General features: G+C 34.4%; 1 protein-coding gene across 2 annotated transcripts in view; it reads right to left on the reverse strand.

Annotated features, from left to right (window-relative positions):
- The window catches only part of LOC117178122 (probable G-protein coupled receptor Mth-like 1), a 264,166-nt gene that overhangs the window by 239,456 nt on the left and 2,984 nt on the right, over positions 1-21,726 (reverse strand). For both annotated transcript variants that reach the window (XM_033369377.1, XM_033369376.1), the window contains exons 2-3: positions 16,183-16,461; positions 11,018-11,253 (exon numbers count right to left, since the gene is read on the reverse strand). In XM_033369377.1, the coding sequence (XP_033225268.1) occupies positions 11,018-11,253; positions 16,183-16,461 (515 nt within the window). The remainder of the gene's footprint in view (positions 1-11,017; positions 11,254-16,182; positions 16,462-21,726) is intronic.

The raw sequence follows: 21,726 nt of genomic DNA on the forward strand, positions 1-21,726 counted from the left end.
TCAAAAACGTGTAGAAAAAAGTAGATTGTGTGCAGCTGGACGCCACAAGAAGACGCCTTCTTTTGATTCGTTAATGAGATTAAGACAAGGCGAAACAACAACAAATAAATTTCCCTCGAAACCGATAAAGGTCCTGGAGTTTTCTCTAACCCTCACCATGGCCTCCTGGGAACTTGGATTCTTCTTCCGGAAAAAAGAAAAAGGTGGTGAAGGTATAAGGATGAAAGAGAAAAGCCGAGAAAATTGATTGCTTGGCTTTAACAGCGTAGCAAATGACAAGACTGACAATCAATAACTCTCAACTTTAACAAAAATTCCTTACTTTATTTTCATTAAGTTTAAAAATTAAATAGCCCTATAATTTTTTCGTTTTATTACCAACTTAATGTCAAATAAAATTTTATTTGAGAACCACAGCCTCTTGAATGGACCAGAAAAACTGTTATCGAATTCTTTTTCGAGAGGATTCCCTCGTATAGTAGCTCGAGAGACTCTTCCTGAGTATTTGTGAAAAATAAATTGTTCTTCCGTGAGACCATACCCGAACAGTTTATTTATCGCGGCGCCACGCTGCACTTACGCGACGTGTTTTGTTATTATTTTTTTATATATTTCATTCTATCTTTTCGGCCCGAGGCAGCTTTGCGATCTGTCAAGTAAATCGTTAGTGGCTTGCGAAACCATTGGGGACGAAAATGAAATAAAAACATCAACAATGAAAAATTGCTTGTTTTAAAATTATCGGCAAATCTGAATTGTTCTCTCCCGTATCAACCCGCGCTTTCGCCCGGACAAGAGGTGATTAAAAGAGAATTATTTTTCGAGAATCGTTTGATGTTCAAATTTAAAATAAAAAGAAAGGGACTTTGTTACAGTTAATGCTTTGTATGAACTTTCACACAAAGGTAAGTAAATTCATCGCGAATCTCTTTTATATCAGTGCAAATAATATTTTTAACATATTTTCCTTTGTAAAAAAGATTATAAAAGGGCAAACATTAACCAGAATAGGAATCTTTTTCTCTATGTTGAATTCGATTATCTTTCTAGATCTAAAATATCAATCTAATAAAAAATACCATCTACTTCCTTCCATATGTTTTTTTTTTAAATTATCATGGAGGCAAACCCTTTATTGCAAGGACACGAAACAATCGACAGCTCTGATTCTCTGATGTCGGCAAAACGAAATATATAATCTGAAACGCCGCCTACCAACCTCATTCTCGAATATTTTTCTGTGAATAAATCATCTCTCAACTGCTTGTGACTCGATCTTTATAATGATCAATTTATCCTTGCCTCTGAGTGATGGTATCACTTTTATCGATACCAAGTGAAGATGATCGACACTGAATGCGCGACAAGACGATCCTTAACCTGGGAAGGTTCGTGGAATTGTTTGTACAGGAAAATCCAAGGAGAATCTGATTAGATAGCACGAGCCAGTTTGTTAACCCTTCAAGAAGTGTCAATACGATGCTCCACATCAATCGTATTTACAGCACGTACAGTCGTGCACTGAGCATAATCAGTTAGTCAGTGAAGACACTGGGAAGCCTGATGTACTCTATCTACATTCTACAGTTCTTGTTTTGACAAGACAAGGACCCCCTGGCGCCAGGGGACTCAGACCTCTAATTCTCCGCCCTCATTCCTTCAATTTTAGCTTTCCGGACGACGGACAGCCATCGTCAAATCGTCATCTCGCTCGATTTCTTTCTTCAACCAAGCACGTTCCAGTCACGTAACTACGTAACCTTAAATTGGTCAATTATTTCTCAATCCTAGTATTCTACTCGTATTCCATCGCATTTACGTGCACTCCATGCGACCGGTATTTGGAGACATTTCACCCACTCACGTGTTTCAGGTGTTCTATGTCGACAAGGTCAAACCTTTCGCTTTTATTCACTATTGACGTCAAAAATAATGTAAATAATTTAAACCCGAGCATAAATACCAGTTTCTTGCATATATTAGAGATTAGAAAAAATATTAATTACCGTTCAACCATCGGGAATAGATAAAAACAGCTTTTAAGAGGAATTGCAAGATAAGAGAGTTTTTTTTAATGGTTTTAATTAAATTTAATGTAAAAGTAGGTTTTCTATTCTAGTGATTACCAGATGGACATTATAATCTGAGAAAAAATTTCTGGTTCAGAACTTTCGAAGTTTTCTTTTTTTTCAAGTCTTCTAAACTGACCTGCCTAAAGAATTCTAAGTGAAAGTCTTCTGAATTTCAAGCATTCAAAAGCAAAACATTAAAATTCAGAAACTTTACTTTCAGTTTAGAGTTCATTAACGATAAATGTATATAATAAAGTGGAATGCATTAGCCTTCTAAATTAAATAAATCACAATCCGAAAAATGAGACTATTTTTAAAAAAGAATCAATTAATTTTTTCTATTCTTTTGAATTGAAAGCCAATAATTGAATTTTGAACCATTCAGTTTTGGTCGTTCCAACTTGAAATCGATTTAGAAAGTTTTCAAGCGCAAACTGTTTAACAAAATATGCTTTTAAATTTTCTTTGTTCAATCATTGAAAGCTGCATTTAAAAATTTGACAATATGCATCATTGAAACTTAAGATTTAAGCTGAATCTGGCCGTCAATTTTGTATAGCCACCACATATAAAAAATTGTTTATATTTATTTGTTAATCAGCCAAAACGTTCTATCGTTCTTTTGTACTGTATATCTAAGACCGACATGAATTGTCTGATTTGAAACTTGTAATTATTTTTCACTATGTGAATAATTTTATTTAAAAAAGTCTTTGGTTTGCAATAAGTCGGTTGGCTTTAGCTTTATGTTATAACATTAAAATTAAAGCTGACTGATATAAAATTTGTAATACTTTAAAATTTAAATATTATAAAATTAATGTTATAGAAATTGTTGATGTAAGTTGCTGGCTTTAGGGTCAGGTGAATTGAAACTAATTAAGTTGTTTCAAGCGCTGAAACATTTAAAACAACTTAATTAGTTTCAATTCACCTGACCCTAAAGCCAACAACCTACATCAACAATTTCTACAACATTTATTTTTGAGGGTCAATATAATCCCCCAGCGATTATTACAAAATTAATCCTTTTGAACTCGAAGTCTAAAGGCTTTGAAAATTTAAGTGCAAAGAATTCTGCAAAAACTCTATAAATTAATCTGTTATCAAGATTAAAATAAAGCTAAGATTAAAATGATCAATGATTCAATATAATTTTTATTTCAGTGAAATACTGATTATCAACTCTGCAGCAAACTTAACCATGCCCAATTATTACATAAATGATATATTATTATGAATCATTGCGTTTCTTGTTAATTAAATACAAAATTAATTTTAAAATCCTCTTTTTCTATTTTAGTCTTTGTAATTGAATTGTATTGAATTTTATACTTGTAGGTTATAGTCTCGAGTATCTCATTTGTGTTTATGTTCTCCTTGACAAGAATTTAAAGTGATTTTCTCCAATTAGTTCTACCGTTGAGGAAGAAAATTTTCCTGGTACTAAAGAGAGTTCTTGCGAAATCCTAGGGAGCTGTCATGGCTCTTTGTCTCAGTTAACGCTCAAGAGTACACCCCTCAAGAGGAGCGTCAAGTGATCGTTTGGTATAGGAATATACGAGGAGAAGAGGGTTGGTTCCGTTAGGAGCCACAAAGTTGCAGAGGGAGAATATGTTTGTTTGCAAACTCAGCAGGAGATTCTCTCCACACCCCGAAGTTTACTCAGCGCCTTATCGGCGTCCCGATATATCATAGGATACTTTCTTTATCTGGAGGGAAACTTTAGATTATCCGGTACACTGATGGCCTGCTTCTTCCTATTAATCAGAATAATCAAATAATCGCAATTCGTTCCCTGTTGTTTCTCTCTAGCGAGCTTAACGACCACATCATCTAATATAATGATTTCAGGATAGGCAAATTAACGTACAATTGCTCCCGGCTCTACGACCGATACTCCAATCTTGGTAATTTACAATAATTGCAATTAGCTTGAGATCGACTAAATTTGCCGACAAAGCCAATCTGATAAACGCTAAAATGGAATGCCTGCGGATGCTGGTTATCGAAACGCTTTGAACACTTTAAATTTGTTAACTCTGCTACTGTTTGATATGCATATACTTTTTCGAAATGGCTATTTGCTTTCGTTCGAATTTAATAGGCCTGTTTATGTCGGAAATGATTAAATTCGGAAATTCACTATTGACGTATTGCTTTCAACGTGATTTTCCTGCCAGTTTGTTATATTTGCTTCTGAATCGATTATTCGCGGGACATTCAGTATTTATTCTAATTTAATTTTAGGTCTCCATTCATGGAATTTTTAGCAGTTCGTGTTTATTAATATAATATAATCAACTCATAAAAAAAGCCGATCTTTAAAAGTACACCGATATGGTGTTGTTTTGAGTTACAACAAAAATGAGAGGACGGAGATTGAGAATGCAGCTATGTTCATGTTACAGTTGCACACTTGAAATATTCCTAATTTGAGAAAAAAATCTTATTTCGAGAACATAACAAATGAGCGACAACAAACATGATCCTACTGTTTTCTGTGCTTGTTGTATTCACATTTCTATTATGCTTAAGTTATATCTCTGAAATTTATTCTTTGACTTGATACAGGGCGTTTCATTAGCTGCAGGAGACACCTGACATTGAAAGCACGAAACGTAATTTCTGAACCGCACATAAATTGAGCCAAATGCGAATGAACCGCCTTACCAACTTCCGTCCTTCGCTCATTCACCCGATGTCAAAACGTTTATGGAAGAGACGATCCGACAAAAGCCACGAGACAAAGCAGAGGCGGCTGTTAAAGACAGAATTAATTATTACTCTTTGCCAAGGCTGGTTTCTTTTCTTCCGGTTCGGTAGGACGGGCTCGTTTGATTAATTCGTGGAGCGTGACTAATTGACGTAATAATAAAAATGGTGACCTGACACGTTCTGGGTTCGGGGGTGGAAGCCACCAGAAAGAGTGGGTTTTGGGACTTGCAACGGTACGGGGTTGGTGGCTTTCGTGAAGGTGATATTTTATTCGGGGTCGCGTCAAAGAGGCGGACAATTTCTTCTCGAGTGACTATAAATACTCGTTGCTCGTAAAAAGTCATAAGAGAAGTGGCAATAGCGAGCAATAGTACCCTCGCTGCACTACGTGCGCATGCATTAATGTGCTTAGGCCGCACATAAGATTGTTTATGCCGTGACACACGCATGATTACATGCGAGTACTTAAGAGTCTTACGTATTGCGTGATTTAGTCTTGGGTAGGGCCGTAAGAAACATTGATTAATTTGTAAAAATAACCCAATAAGCAGGGATGGTTCAAACTATTACAAAAATGTTTAAAGATCTTAAATTTCTAATAGTCCAATTAAGGATCCTAGTTTAACAACAATTATAGATCCACAATGTAATAGAAAGATATGAGATACACAAGAATGCCTATATAGGATCGACTGATTTAATCCTTCCAGCAAGAAGTGCTTCCCCACGCAGTTTTACACCCATGTGGCAGTTCCAGGAAACCCCCGAAACTGTTCTTATATACGCGTTCTTGTGTACTTTCCGGAATTACAAATATAAATACCACATACGGGATAGCCACTCAAATCACAGACAAAAATCCCGGCCATTACCAGATTTTCCATTCTTTGTTTGCATTTCCAAATTCCAGCCTTCAGAGATTAACAGCTTATAATTTTAAGAACTCTTTAAACAATTACCATAATTATGAATGTTGAAGTTAATATATAATTTTTAAAACGACTTCAATTACAAAAATTTCATTAGCTTCCATTTGAAGAAAAAATAAAGGGTCTAATTAATCAATGTGCAGTAATTGAATTTAAAATGTCATCAATTTGAAATTTTCAAATAATTAAGACAAATTTATTAAGGTTTCATTAATAAATTACAAAAATTTTAATTTTTTCAATCCAAAAGTAAAAAGTTCTTATTTTGAAACTTTAATGATGAAACAATTTTACAATTAGACTTGCAAAACATAATTTCATGCTAAGTGACATTTAAAGTGACACTGAAAAAAATTCTGTTTCAAAAAATAAATTCACTGTTATTTCTTTGTTGATTCCCAGAATAGTCCTAGTCATCCTAGTGGCTTCCCAGTAATATCTGAAAAGGAAAACTTATTGCTAAGGATAATCTACAGCTTAAGTTAGACAATCTTGGGTCAAAAACCTGATAGAAAAAATGGTACAGACGTGCTTAAAAGTGCAAAGAATGAAGCCGAGCGTGAAGCAGACTGTAAAAATCTTGTCCGCGAAAATTGTACCTTCAACCGTGAATGGATGCTTTCAGGGACGCGTCGTTCAAAAGACTATCCGTATCGCTAGAAGTTTAATGCGATCGAGGTCGTCGTTCGAATAAAGGATTATGAATTTATAGTGGATGCTGCAGCTTGAATTTATATATTTCAAGCTGATCATAAAATTATTATTGCATTCTAGCAAAACATTGAATAATTTGTAAATGAATACTTAATGTATTCTTTCTACGAACATTGTACACAACGCAGAATTTAAAAAATATGAAGACAGACCAGAACACCTAGGGCGAGAGATATTACTGAATAGATATCAAAACTACGCCCATTGTTAACGCAACTGCATTTCGCATCGAAGCTATTGTATTCATTATTGAAAGATTGTTTTTTTCGACTGCATTTTTGATCCGTCGATTAATAAATGTCTATAAAGAGTTCATTGTTAATGGGTGGGCTGATGAAAGCCACGCTATGAACACAGTACTCACGCTATTGCAGCTTATCAAAATCTCAGATTACGACCTGAATTCAGTAATACCCTTTATAATCCTCATATCCTGCCTCTTCAGAATCTCATTACTTTTTATTACGACCAAAGTCCATAAACCTAAACCGATGTCTAAGTCAGAAACTGAAATCTGCACTATTGCATATCGAAACTTTGTCAATATTGTCTTAATGATGGATTAAGATAAGGAGCGCAAACATTTCCTGTACGAAGGATGTTATTGAGTGGATAACGGTTCAGAAAAAAGAGTGATCAATTCTAACGTTTGTGTTCCGTCTCGCGCAAGCAAGGTCGTTCAATCATCTATTTTCTGAGTTACGATATTTCATTCGCCCACACTTCCCTCCTTCAGAATGTTTTCTAAGAAGTCATTAATGATCAATTTTTTTTCATGCAAATTGTCGTTCGAAAAATAAAAGAGATGTTTATTTGTCAACGAAGGAGTTGCAGTTCTTTGTATCCCCTCGGGTTTATGCTGCTTTCTCTTGAACTACTTTTCATGTACGCCTCGAGGAACTCGGGTAATTTGACTGAAGGTCGACTTTCAAGAAATACTTCGGTCCTTCTGATCAAAGAATTTATATTTTTTCATATTCGTTTTAGGTGTCCGGTATATCGCGATTTTACGGAACTGATCTCAGAGTCGCATTTTCATGGTCAAAGCCAAAGTCACGGCCTGCTGAATATTTTCTGAGAGAGATAAAAAGACGAGGAGAAAGGTCAGGAGGCAAACACAAGGAAGTAGGTCAGGGGGTCAAAGGCACCGCCAGTTTCCTGAAATGCGAAGAGATGGCTCGACTTTGGAGATAAAAGGTAGAGATAAAAACTTCTGGGATGAAAACGACGATAAAATCTTAAATGTCCTGTTTACACAAATTCTTATTTAGTTTCGGACAAAAAAACAGACCATTCCTTCTTCTGAATTTTAATTCGACATTGTTTTTTTAGGAGGTTATTTCTTCCCAGAATTTTAAACCGCTTTATCTCTTATCTTATACCCAAAAATTAATATCTTCAAAAAGAGAATCGAAACATGTTAATGTTAATATGCTATAAAGGAATTGTGTACACTCTTTTTAGCGAGTGTTTCTAAACTCTAAAGAGTAGAAGCATAAAATAAATGATAAGAAAACTGAAATTTCTTGAATTAATAATTTATTCATAAGTTAACTTATATCTCCGCCTTTAAATAGAGCTGGACAAATCAAACTGAAAAAAAAATAATTTCAGAAATGATTTAAAGTAATTCTTATTCCTTGAGAGTATGAATTATTAAAAGAAAAAAACTTGATAACGGTAACGATTGATCTAACGATGATTCTCACAACTTCATTATACATTGAATTGTAAGTATAGAAAGCAAGGACGCATTACATTCTTTTCTATTACGCTCATTTGTCGTAGATTATGTCAGTTTCCCTGCTATATAACGGTTTTCTTGTGGTCCAATCGATGAGGCTGGATATGTTTACAACACGAAACTTTTGTTGGAGGATTATCCACAAGGGAAACACGAAACAGGACTGACGAGGGATGCATTGCATTCTTCATAATATCGTGTATCTGGTAGCCAAGAAGAGACGAGAAGAGATGCGCGAACTTGGCGCAATTTAAATTTTAATGGAAAGCTGCGATTTTATTCTGATTATGCTAGGGTGCCTATTATGCTGCTGATGTCGTAATGAGATATGCAATGCGTGTTTTATTATTTGTGCGTCCAGAGAACTGCCGTCGGACATCGCATTCCGATGTGTTTGGTAACGCATTTCAGCAAAACTTATTTTCCTTCTCATGCAAGTTATTATGAGGCCGCTGCCGGAAACCGATATTATAGACTTTCCGGTAGATTATATTAATTAACTCGTAATTCAAAATCCCACGCGTATTTTGCAATACGTTGTACAATTTTTTATATGTCGGTTTCCCTACAAGTACTGTAATGAAGACTATATTTCAAATACTATCTTTAATTATTTGCTTCAAAGTTATATTTGCTTTTTCCGAATTATAATTCGTGAGGTTTGCATAACATTTTTTTATGCAGACTTTGATTTAATTTGTAAATAGTAGCTTCTGTAAGTCAAGAAGAAATTGTGGTAGATTTACAGCATATCTATCGATTTCAGATAGCTTGCAGTTTTTTAATTTCAACCATAATTTGCCATTTATTTATTCATTATTAATTGAGAAGGTTTATGTCATTACGATTTGTATTCCTTATTTCTTCCATATTACTTACAGAATTTCTTAATAAGTTATATAAAACATCAGCTGATATTTTAGTGTAGTCTTGCATTATAACATTACGATTAGTCTTTCTTTTTAATTTCATTTATTCTTATTTATTCCATATTTTTTGAAGTATTTATTGATAAGTATACACTGCACTGTATAAAACTTCATCTTATATTTTGCTACAGTCTTGAATTATAATATTATGATTTGTTTTTCCCGATAATAATTGTTTTGCAGATTGTTTAAAGTTAAAAGTATCAGCTAAAATTTTATACGCGCTTCGAATATTTTCAAACTTGGATTGACGCTGTTTTTTAACATTATTTTGTATTCTTTGTCAGAGTCTTTTATAAGATGCCTTGGATTCTTTAGCGTTAAAATGATTATTCTCTCTAGGATTCTTTCTTCTTCCTTGTGTACTCTTTCAATAGAAAGAATTCTTCCACTTCGACTCATTCGATTTCAAAATCATTCGACCGAATGGATGTACTTCAGAGAATGAATCGACAGATCAGTTCTGACGTCACAAAGAACATTGGTGCGTAGATGCAGTTTTTCAGAGGACCATGATAGGCCCTTTTCAAGACAGATGGTTTCTAACTCTCTCCACTAAAAAAGTGGGTCAGCGTTTCGTAATACTTTCTCCTTTCGTTTGGATTTTTTGGTCTGGCGGTCCCCGGACCATTGTAAGTGTGCCAGAATTACGGATGCTTGTTTGGAGACTCAGTCCCAAAATTCAGTCGACATTGAGGTATTGAATTTGTCCTCATTTCATGGCTATTATTCTTTACATCTTATAATAGTAGTATTTAAGTTTCTCTTACATAATCAAAGTGTATAGATAGCCCTCATATTTCTTCTAAAAAAGTAGAATTGTATTCTTACTACAAGAAAAAACCATTTCAAGTTTCAAATACTAATTTTTTTTGTATGAAAACTGTTCCGGAAATTTGGTTTACAAGAAACTTCGTATTGACACGAATTCCAAAGTAAAAAGCAATCACGTGTCCAAGTTTGCAGTTAATTGAAATTCGTCAGAAATGAGCACCTCCGTTTAACTGGATTGGTAATCGATTCCCGTAACGGGAACTGGGATGCGAGAATCGGACTTTACGAGGGATTATTGCGATTATCCGAATAATTACCTCGATCGGTTTCAAATCTGCGTCAGCAAATAGCATCGAAGCTGAGCCGAAATATTCGAAAATCTACCTGTGCTTAAGCTCACAAGTACATTCCCCTCGTTTCCAATATTCAGATTTGTTCAGGATTTTCTGCAAGTATAACGACCCGATAAACATAATGTAGATTTAAAAACACATGAATTCCTATTTTGCAAGGAACTATCTAGAAATTTCTAATTTAAATATTTACTATCCACTTCCTCTCTATTCTTAGTTCTTGATCATTTCCAGACTAGCGCGCGGCTCATTTTTTTTGCTTGTGGTTATCCTGATAAAACAATTAGCCTATCGCCCTAATAACATGATAATTTCCTCGAACAAGCCGTATCACGCTTTTGACTAAACATAAAGAAATTATTAACTCACACTCTTACAGAGCAATACATTACGTTGTAGATATCATAATCTCTGCAATTAGCTGTTCACGCTCAACGTTATCGTTAAGAGGGCAACCGCGCAAAGAACTCACAGTACTGGAGCAAAAAGAATTTAAAAAAAGGGAGTAAGCAGGTAAAAATATAGTGGAAGAATGGAAGATTTATGAGTTCTTAAGGGTTGAGCGAGGGCTGCATTTTGCCAGACTGGAAACATGACGCGCTTGCTTCCTACCCTATTTTCTGAGAGGGTGATTTATCGGGTTTGTACATCCGAGTTTTAGACCTCGAGTAACAGACAAGGGAAGAAAAATGGAAAGTAAAAAGACAGGTGTGAACGCATCATTTAATAAAGAGGGATCGACAGAATTCGAGTTAAAACAGAGAGAGTATTTTCATAAACTCACCGAGTGCCTTGCAGAGTTCACCCTCGAGGGAGTCCCCGGCGAGCTGTATGATAGCCATGAAGAGATCACCGACCATCAGGCAAGCAACGTGATGAGTCTGGCATCGCCAATGGAGAACGTGGTGAGAAGCTGGTAACAGCCATCCTGCCGCCAATGTTGCTGCCAAGAAGATTGCACTGACGATGAAGCCGAGGGGATACAAGGTGAACCTGATGTCATTCTTTGAGATCGCCGTTCTGGAAAAGCAAAATGTGACGATCAGAGGATCGCATGACTTACATTTCATGGCAATGGTTTTACTCCTGTTTCAGCAACAAGAACAAATAACAACGAAATAATAGGGCTTGGTAATAAGTACATGATTCTGTTATAACAAGTTTTGGCGTAAAAGGAACTAGCTTTTTCAGCGGTGCAAAAATAAATGACACATTAAAATATCTCCCTGTCTGTTATAAGTATAGAGAACCGAATCCGTCGCAAATCAGTAAGTGGAGAAAACAGAAATAATGAAATCGAATTTTTTGCAAGGGGTATTTTAGGCATGATATCAAAATGAAATGAAAACAGTATGGTTGATGTATGACGGATAATAATCCTGCGAGAAAAATAACCATTTTTGCTATTCAATCCAAGTCTGTTTGAAATTCCATGCCTTCTAATAGTACCGTGGTTATTCATCATCGTTCAGGAAATGTTCCTATCTTCTGTAAAAAGGATAGAAGATATGATTACTTCTCAAAAAGTTAGATTTCACTTACAGCAGAACTGATCACTCAATCAATGTCAACTAACTTAGATCAATTCCAAAAAGCAAACAGAATACTAAACTCCACCACCTTCAATGCAATGTATCTACCCGATAGCCCATTTTATCGCAACTTTGCTTCTATCTTTATTTTCTAACAAATGTGTCGTCGCTGAATTAATCAGACGGAAGGACGTGCGAGGTTAAGAAAAAAGGAAGACGCGGAAAAGCAGGAACAAATTATTCCGCTATTACGACCCAGTCGAGAACTTGGCACGATAAGGGGGGCAGAGGTTCGTAAGTGCATGAGGTGGGAGGGGGGCGAATTTCAGTGCCGGATTTAATTAAATTCTAGGCATGCTCTTATCCCATCCTCTTATCGCCGGGATCGATTGGCCGCGAGCCAGAAACTGATACACGATACACCTCTACTTGCACCCGCGTGTGCATAAGCACGCAGTAATTCAATCGATCTTTTATTTTGGATCATACGTTATAACGCACGATCGTAAAATGACGATAAACGTACGCGTGTGGCATGCGGGACACCCTTTTCGATCCACACACAAACAACCCACACCGGTAACTTTGTGGTTACACATTAGTTAATGCTTAGTGGCCGTCATTTACCTGATTTTTCCTGGCCTCGAATAATGCTCCCATCATGCTCTAGATATTAAGTTATTCGCCGCTGGTTTATAACTTTATAAGCACTGATCAGAAATTTTAATACATTTTCTATATGGAATCATATATCATTTTGCAGGAGTAGAACCGCGAGCAAGCATAAAATTGTGGTTTATAATTTTTCAGGCGAGGGATTTGAATTTATATTATTAAAAGAAAGTGATTTCTGATGTCGTAATCAGAATATTTTATAATCTTTATGGGATAATATTTCTCTTTCATTTGGATTAGCATACATTATATTATAAATAGTATTTCCAGCATGGGACTCTTCTCGCGATGAGTCAAATCGCTTCCATATCCAAGTGAAAGCGATTCTTGGATTTTTACGATTAAACCGGGTTTGTGTGACGCCATAGGCATCAGAAAGGGACACGTGTTTCTAAACTGATAATCTAGTTTCTTTTTCTTTTTCAATTTAATAACAAATAATAAAAACAAAAGCTTCAATCTTCCTCTATTTTGAAAGGTATTTTGTAGCCTCTTTTCTGGTCGGCTTGACCAGAAGTATTCTAAAGATGCGAAGATTTATCGACTACACGGAACGTTGGTGTGATTCTAGCGGTGTAGGTACTCGACCTAGAAATTCCTTCGCTCTTGAAGTTGCGCGAAAGTAAAAGGAATTTGCATTTTTAGCGACGTGCCGTCGTCGATTGGCTCGCTTACAAGCGGAGTCTTTTATCGGACTCGAACCGACATTCTGTGTGCAATTAAGCCATTCAATAAGTTGAGATCGGTGCCGATGATATTTAAGTCGAGCAAAAAAGCCATTTATGCTCAGGAAATTAAAGTAGGTCGAGCTGTGCACCAACCTGGGTATGTTCGCGGTCCAGGCTAAGATTCACTTTCGCCCACGGCCAAGTTAAACTCGAGCCAACGACCGGTAGATTCAAAATATTTTCCCCTTTCCCTCAAGTCTGAATTCTGAATATAAATCGAACGTCGCCGCGTCCTTCGTCATTCTTAATCCTGTCATCTATTCGCGTCCAAACGTTCTTTCTTTCCTTACAGGGACTATGACATCTCCTAAGAGACTAAAAAAAGAATTGAATAGGTCTCTTTTTTACCACGAGATTTTCGGAACATAAATCCACTAAAGCACCTTCAAAGTTTAACTTCCTCACTTTTCTCTTGGGGTTAAAGTTTCACCCACGAGGGAATATTGACCTGTCTTCACTTGAAGAAAGCATTCAAAAATATTTCTTGGAAATAAATTCAGATTTTTAATATAAATATTCTCGTTCTAACCATTTACGACACATGTTTTCCGGTTTGTGTATCTTTATGTAAAATTCAAAAATTGAATACAGTAGCCACAACTGAAGTATTATACCTAATGCAATTTTTTCTCTTAGGATAGCAAACATTTGTGCACAGTAATTGCGTCTAGATAAAATCGCATGTAATTTTACAGAAGTGAAAAAAGTCCTGGGATAACATCCAAGGAAAATAAAAAGCTTCCATTAGGAACACAACGCCAATAAATCTTTCTCAGATCAGACTAAACATCTCTCCAGTTGCACTTGCATAATGCTAACTCAATTGATTCGCGAAGCTCAGTGTGCATCTGGCAGAAAGAATTGCTTCAGAGAAACGTTTGTTCTTTCTTCGAAGACAAATGAAATTTAATCATCTTGAATCCGCCCCGCTTCCGCAATCCGCGTTAAATTCAATAGTTTTGCATTGACATCGAGGGCCAATTTCTCCAAGGAAAATTTATGACGTTTGTGTGACGATCGATTGAGAACTGCTGGAGAATGCCAATTCGAAACAAAGACAAAAAAGACTGAAGGTTCTTGTTCCCAAACGTTCGTTTGCTGTCTAGCCATTTAAAATATCGTCCATTCGGTTTGGACGCGATCCACACGCTCGACTCTTTGGAGGCCCTTTGTGATTTCGACATCGAAACAGCTCCACGCAATTTTATTCGGCCAGGGAGCAAAAAAGTGAAGTCGTGAGCCCCAAGGGCGATTGCACTCGGGAAGAATCGTAAATTTATGCCGCACAAAACGCGACCCCGATGCCAAACCATTTCAATCGTTAAACGCGAAACGGGACATCGTAAAAACCAAATATAATAAGCAGCCCTCAGACTTTCGGACCGAAACGCCCTTACGCCCTTTGTGATTCACCCATATAAAGTCGTGTGTACAACCTAGTCTTCCTTGCAAAAGCTTCCCTTTTTAGGAGTACCTTAACCATTACTGGTGTCATGACCATTATGGACACGAAATACACCAAAGAATTGAAAATGTACAGTACTCGCTAAAAGTTAAATAATAGATCGATAATCAATGACCAAAAGGTTATGGGCCCAGAAACCTGATAACAGCATAAACTCAATGGCCACACTGTTAATAATATGCCTAAAAATCTAGCGTTGCACCATTGAAGAAGTACAGAGAAAATAAAATGGCTGCGATAATGGAGTCGCCACCTGGTTGAAGAATATATTGTGCTTTTGTATAGGAAAAATGTAGTAAATTTAGTACAATTTCTAACAATAGCATGCATCTTGACCATTTCTGCGTTTAATAGTAAAGCCCAGCAACTCAAATTCTTTTTATGGCAGGCTTAGAGGCATTTCTTTCGATCTTTATTTTTTTACCAACCGCGTCCTCATTTTTCTCAGGGAAGTTTCTCTCACAAACCCTCGTATGTCTTTCTTCCCTTTTAGATCTTGTTTTCTTTTTAAAAACTATTCTTATCGATCATGGATCATTTTATTGAAAGATGTTCTCTGCTAAATATAAAGTAGTGATCTGGGATCCATCATGATTACAATTTTTAGTATTTTGTTTAATAGTTCTTTCTTCTTCATTCTTAATATAATTATCTGCTGTACTTTGTACAATCTACCTGGTAGATTGTACCGCCTTTCGAAATAACAGTTTCGAAAAATTTAAAATCAGTCTTTGTTTTCTGTTGCTGCTGCCTCTTTTCCCGAAAAGTCGCATGGGTCCATTTTCTATTGTGCGACAACTCCGTTATGTTACTCAGTTTGAGGCCTGCCACCACTGGAGTGAATGTTTGAGACACGTGTTACGAAGGTTGACTGAGGATGGGCTGATAAAATTTCAAGTCCTTTCTTTGATTTATTGTCCCTAAGAATCTGACAATGTGGCTTTCTAGTAAAAGTAGCCTTCCATATTTTCTATCAGCTGTCAGGCAGCTGTCAAAAATTAAAGGAACTACGCCAATAAGAAATCAATAATGATTGAAATGACTTCGAATTTTAGTAATTAAATGGGAGACAATAAAATGAATAAATCAGAAGTAGACGCGCAAGAGGGAAAAAAACGTACATCATAATACATTAATCTAATGAAAAAACAAGTACATTTCTGTAACCTTGTATAATTTTAAGAAGCATACTACAATAAAAACCTCGATAAAAACAATTTTCTCACATTCTCGTCGTATCATCTAAAGTCTAAAGAACAATTCACTTCCGACTGAAAGTTCGCGTCCTTCTTCTTCATTGTCTAATTAAGGTCAAACTCGTTCCCAACTAGTCAGCTGATTATTGCGAACCATCAATTACGTCGCCTTGGAAGTGATTTACAACCTTCGGCGATTTATCGCATGTCTCCCAATTCAGTTATCTATTCTTCTAACATGTTTATCGCCCAAGGTTTGTTTCGGTGTGCTTTGAATCATTCAATAATCTCAAGAAAACACCCTCAATCTTTGTTTATCCTAATATAACGAAAGGAATTTCGTGTGTACTTACTTTTGTGTGAGGTCCTCCTCCAAGCAGGCGAAAATCTTGACCACGTGCTTGGTTTCCTTGATTTTTTCCACACAAAACTTTTCCGGTGACAGATGCTGTCCTTTTCTCAAAAGCAAACTGCCATCGGGTTCGAGTGTAGCGTCCATCACATCGCCAGCTATCGTGAAATTGCTCGATTTTGGGCATGGAGGAAATCCTGACTTTATCTCTATTGAAGAGGAAATGTTAGGAAGTAGGGGAGGAGCATTTTCATCTTCTGGTGATTCGATACAAGTTCTCCTGCAACAAGATATATTTTTAAACATTAGTGATTGGATTATTAAAAAAACAAAATATTATACAATTATGAGTATTATCCATGATATTAATTTTTAGTTGAACATTAACTGGAAAGATAATATCATAAAATCAGGAACGTAAAACAAGATATTAGCAGAAGCAATACATATTACATAACTAACATGTTTTCTTTTTTACATTACGCCACAAAAATAAAAAAAACTCCACAAAAATTCTGAAATTACCACTTTTTACAAGAATGCATCTGCTGGCAGCACATGCAACTAATGCTACGCAACATCTGTTTAGATTCTGAATGATAATAACCGAGACCGAGTTTCCGCCTCGGTGAGGTTGAAATATATAAGTATCCTTATTATCTATTAAATGCTCATAAACTACAACTAAATTATGGGGATGTTTGCTCCCCAATTTAATTACTACGTAAGGAGGTTTTCAAATTTATTAGTGCAGTATATATTACAGAGGAGTTTTCCACAAGAACACAACTTTTAGTGCCCTTTTGGAATAATATGATTTTGAACTCGTATTTTAATATCTTTCAAAAATAACTTTCATTCATTTAAGTACATTTCCAGCGTGCACACTAGGGTACAAATTTCATTTAAAAATTGCTTTCTTATCTCGTTTTTCACATAAAGGACATACGTAGTACTCATTCCCATCACATTTTCTGATACATTTGATGACTTTCTAGTGATAAGAATTCGTTACAAAAAATGGTATCTCTATGAAAATAATGTAAATTCAGTAAATTTGTAAAATAGGCAACTGTTTAACCTTAGAATACTAACTAAAATAAAAATTGCTTGTTACTAAATATACGTTTCTCAGACGTACATATCATTCCAACCTGCTGAAATTAAGTTTTACAAGTATGGTGAACTGTACATTATTAGGCTAAGGGTTTAATAAATATACCCACAACACACGTTTTGAAATAATAAACTTTATTTGTCAATTGTAATACGTAAATTACAATAATTGTAAATTATTTATAAATTTCAACTTTCTTAAAAAGTAGGCCCTTCATTTTATTTATTTTATGTAAATTGGGACTTTTAAACCTTATCGCGTCCATTTTAACATCATACTTCGTCCCGAAGACGCATGGTTAGTATTCTAGGGTTAAAAAAATTAAGATTTATATAACGGTTGAAAAAATGAAAAAATCGAAATAGTCAAAAGCGTAAGGAAAACGTGTTATCCACGGTCATATTGTGGGTTTCAAAATTATATTTTTTAGAAGTCATATATAATGGCCTCGGACCTTTGGAATGGTAAAAAATTTCCGAATCAATAATCTATTAAAATAATTACAAGAATTCTAATTTTCTCAGAAACAACTATATGAACTTCATGTTGTTCTAATACGTTCTTTCTTTTTAGCATCAATATTTCTGTTGTCAAAACCTTCTTTCCTTAATACCTTTCTTATCATCAAGCTTACCAGGATGGCCAAAAGATAGAATTTCCCAATTTCCCTGACATCTAGATGAATTTCCCTGACGGAAAAGTAATGCAAAAGCAATTAAAGTTTTAATAATGTGCCAAGCAAAAATAGTGAAACAAGCCAGAAAAATGCGCTTTACATAGCAATATGGATTAATTAAGTAAAGGACGTGTATCCAAACTATCAATAAATAAATTACAAAAAAAAATTAAGATTTGAATTCAATTTTTAAAGAATTTGCATTGGAAAACTATTTAGATTGATATTAGGAAGTACTTTCATAATAATATTAAATCATATCAATTTATATTATCCCTGACAGATATAATTCATTTCCCTGACAAAGTATTTTTCCGCTGACATTTCCCTGACATGTGGCCACCTTGCTTATGTTATGTCTTTGAATCGTTTGAATATTCCCAATCCCTTTAGGACTTTTTGGTAGAAAAATTTACTGAAAATATGATAATTCAAAATACAAACAAAAATTCCATCTTGCTCCCTGTATGAAACATGAAAAACTGTTCTCTTTAAAAATAAAATCTCCTACATTTTCCACACCAATAAATTTCCTGTACAATTTCCATTTTTCCTAATACGCTGGACACCCCCTTGCCCTTATGGTGGCAATTAATCTATTTACATCCATGGAATGAATCATTATACAATTTTAAATCGAAAGCTTATCCAAATTGTAACTGAAATGAATTTAGTTACAAATAAAAATGTATTGATCGTCGAAAGGTGACTATTCAAACTGAAAAAAATCCTGGTTATTTGATTTTTTAGACAAATTCTCTCGGTATTTCAAAATAACAAATTTTAAACATTTCAAATAGCTGCGTTAATGATAGCAGTTTGCAATGTACTCTATTTAACACTTAAAGTCTTGAAAAATAGATAAATCGAAAATAAATAGTGACAATTGTACACTTTCAAAATAAAAGCAATAAAAACGGAAAAATTTTTATGTTGAGTGTTTCAAATATAAACAATTTCGCTACTAAGAATTAAAAATTGAAAGCATACACAATTTTAACAAGAAACGATATTATTAACATTGACATGAGTAATATTATTTTGATTCTTAAGATCCTGCAAAAACTCTTTTTATAAAAAAAAAGAAAACAGTTTTGGCGGAAACAGATAAAAAGTCTTTGGTAGCAATTAAGAATGTATTTTTAAATACTTAAAGCATGAAAATATTAGATTCTAATAGGTGAAGTATTTCTGTAAACCTCTGTTATCACAAATGGTTTTTATAAACGTCCTAAATACATTAAAATTAGTAAAATTTCGCTATATGACATACGGGACAAGATGACGAAAAAATTTGTTGAGATGGTCACAGTTCTCGATAACAGGTCGGTAATTTGATCGACAATGTAGAAAAACTCAGAAAGTTACTGTTGATCATGTTTGGAGTAATTTTTTTCATTACATTATATGCTTAAGAATGACTATATTGTATACTTTTAATTCTACAATATTCATATTCTTAAAATAGGCTGTCAGTAATATGACGGACATTATTCCCCATGGAATGGGGTACGCTGACCCAAATGCAAGACCAAAGAATTAATTATATATCAGATAATGACATAGTTAAAAACGATTTCGGGTAATGACATATGTAACCTGGTAATTTAAGCTTCTCACCAAAAAATACAGAATCAAAATAACAATTCAATTACAATTTATAGGACATGTAGTTGAAAGCGCGGTACCATACCCCACTCTCCTCTACATTTAGGAATTTTAAAAATTCTTGATAAAACCATAAACCTGCTATTTCTCATTAATATACTTGTACAGATTAGCAAACAGTTTCAGGTTTTAATTTTACAATATAATTAATCTCAGTATCTAATCAAACTGAGAAAACAACAACATAGTGTGTTAATTTTACTATAAAATTATACCATTAAAAATATAAAATGCCCAAAACTGAAATGTGCTTGAAGTTCTGAACGTTTAACGAAATTTTTACTGATGTCTTTGTAAACTAGAAAAAGTTGTAAAATGTTTATTCTCTTATATTTAAAATAATAAATTCACAAAAGAAAATTATAATGCAACTATTAAATTTTAGTTGGAACAATACTTCGGGATAAAACGGAATGGGGAGGAAATATTTCGTTCATTTGAACGTTCAGCACTTCAGGTAAATAAAACTGCGCCGGCTTTTAAAACCTTACATGTCTTTTATTTAAAACTTGAGCTCTCAAACTTGAACAAATTTAAATTTAATTGAACAATTAAAAAAATTAGCCTGTTGGCTAGTTTTTAGTATTAAAAATTAAAATCGATTAAATTATAGTAACGTCAAGGTATTTGCTGACGGCTATTTTACGACATTCATTAAAAATCTCGTAATCTTCAAAATTTAAAAAACAATGCATACAATTTTTTGTCCAAAATTTCAAAATTATTGGTTGCTTTCGCAAATATTTAACGTTGTGTCGAATTGTTTAATTTAAAACCCTTTTAATCTGAAAGCATATTCCATGCTTTTCAGGTAAAGTTGATAAAATTCAAAATTTTAAATTTGAGTTTTGCCCAATTATTTACAAGATTCAATCTCAACTGATTCTATTTTGAACGTTCGAAATGTATGCATTACAGTATTTAAAAATTCTCGAATTGATTAATTTATATTGATTTTTATTCCAAGTTTGATTATTTTAAATGCGATTTCATAGGGTTTTCACTGACTTCATATAAGAATTAAACGAATTTTATGATAAATTTGTTTTCTTTTTCCGGTTGCAAATAGCACGCACGTGGCTGAACTAAGTCTCAATAAATGTTCCAGGTAAATAGGATTTGTTGTATTTTATGAAAATAAGCGATCCCACAAACATTTCAAAATAATAATGAAAAAGTTCATTTTTGTGTTTAATTACTAATAAATTAGAAAATGATTATAAGATTATATGACGAATATTGGTTATGATAATTATTGGTTGAAAATGGAATGCATATTATTATTATTAATTTACACGAAGTGTCTCGTCGTCCCGAAATTCGGGACGACTAGCCTATTCTCACCATTTGGCTAGTCGTACCGAAATTTGGGATGACTAGCCTATTTTCATTATTTGTCTAGTCGTCCCGAAAATTATGTATTTTTTCAATTTTACTCCTTTCGAGTTAGCCGAAGATTATCAAAACTGCTAGTTGTCCCAAGAAAAAGTACAGAAACGAATAAAACTAAAAGTTAGGTTATGTTTTAGAAAATGTAGTCCTTTAAGCTTTAACCCATCCAAATCAATTTATATATTTGGTCTGTGTCACCTTAGTCTCAAGTTCGTTCAAAACATCCCTATGATTTCCGCACTCTTGGATTGGATCTTACTTTTATCATTTGAAGCTTGATAAAATTATAAAAATTTTATATTTTTCTTTATTTATTTCAGTTACTAATACAAATTCACCAAAAGTCTTATTTTTTTTTGGTAAAAATAAGGAATATCTTGGTAAAAAGTTTAGAATTTTTAAAAATAGGACTTGCTACTAGAAATAATGTAAGTCACACCCATAAACCTTTCCAGTATCTGATACGGGGAAAGGCGACCTTGTGTCTGATCACAGAAATAATTTAAGGTCACACCCCTGTCCCTTTTCCAACGCCCCGTGGGGGGCGGGAAGGTACTCCTGTGACTGGTCACAGAAATTATGTAAGATCACACTATGCAATATTTTATTAAATGATGAGAGAATTTAACAAGTTGATAAGTTCGTATACCTTGGTAGCTTATTTACTAGGGACGGGAAGATAGATGAGGAAT

Source organism: Belonocnema kinseyi, chromosome 8, assembly GCF_010883055.1.
Source record: "Belonocnema kinseyi isolate 2016_QV_RU_SX_M_011 chromosome 8, B_treatae_v1, whole genome shotgun sequence".
Lineage (NCBI taxonomy): Eukaryota > Metazoa > Arthropoda > Insecta > Hymenoptera > Cynipidae > Belonocnema > Belonocnema kinseyi.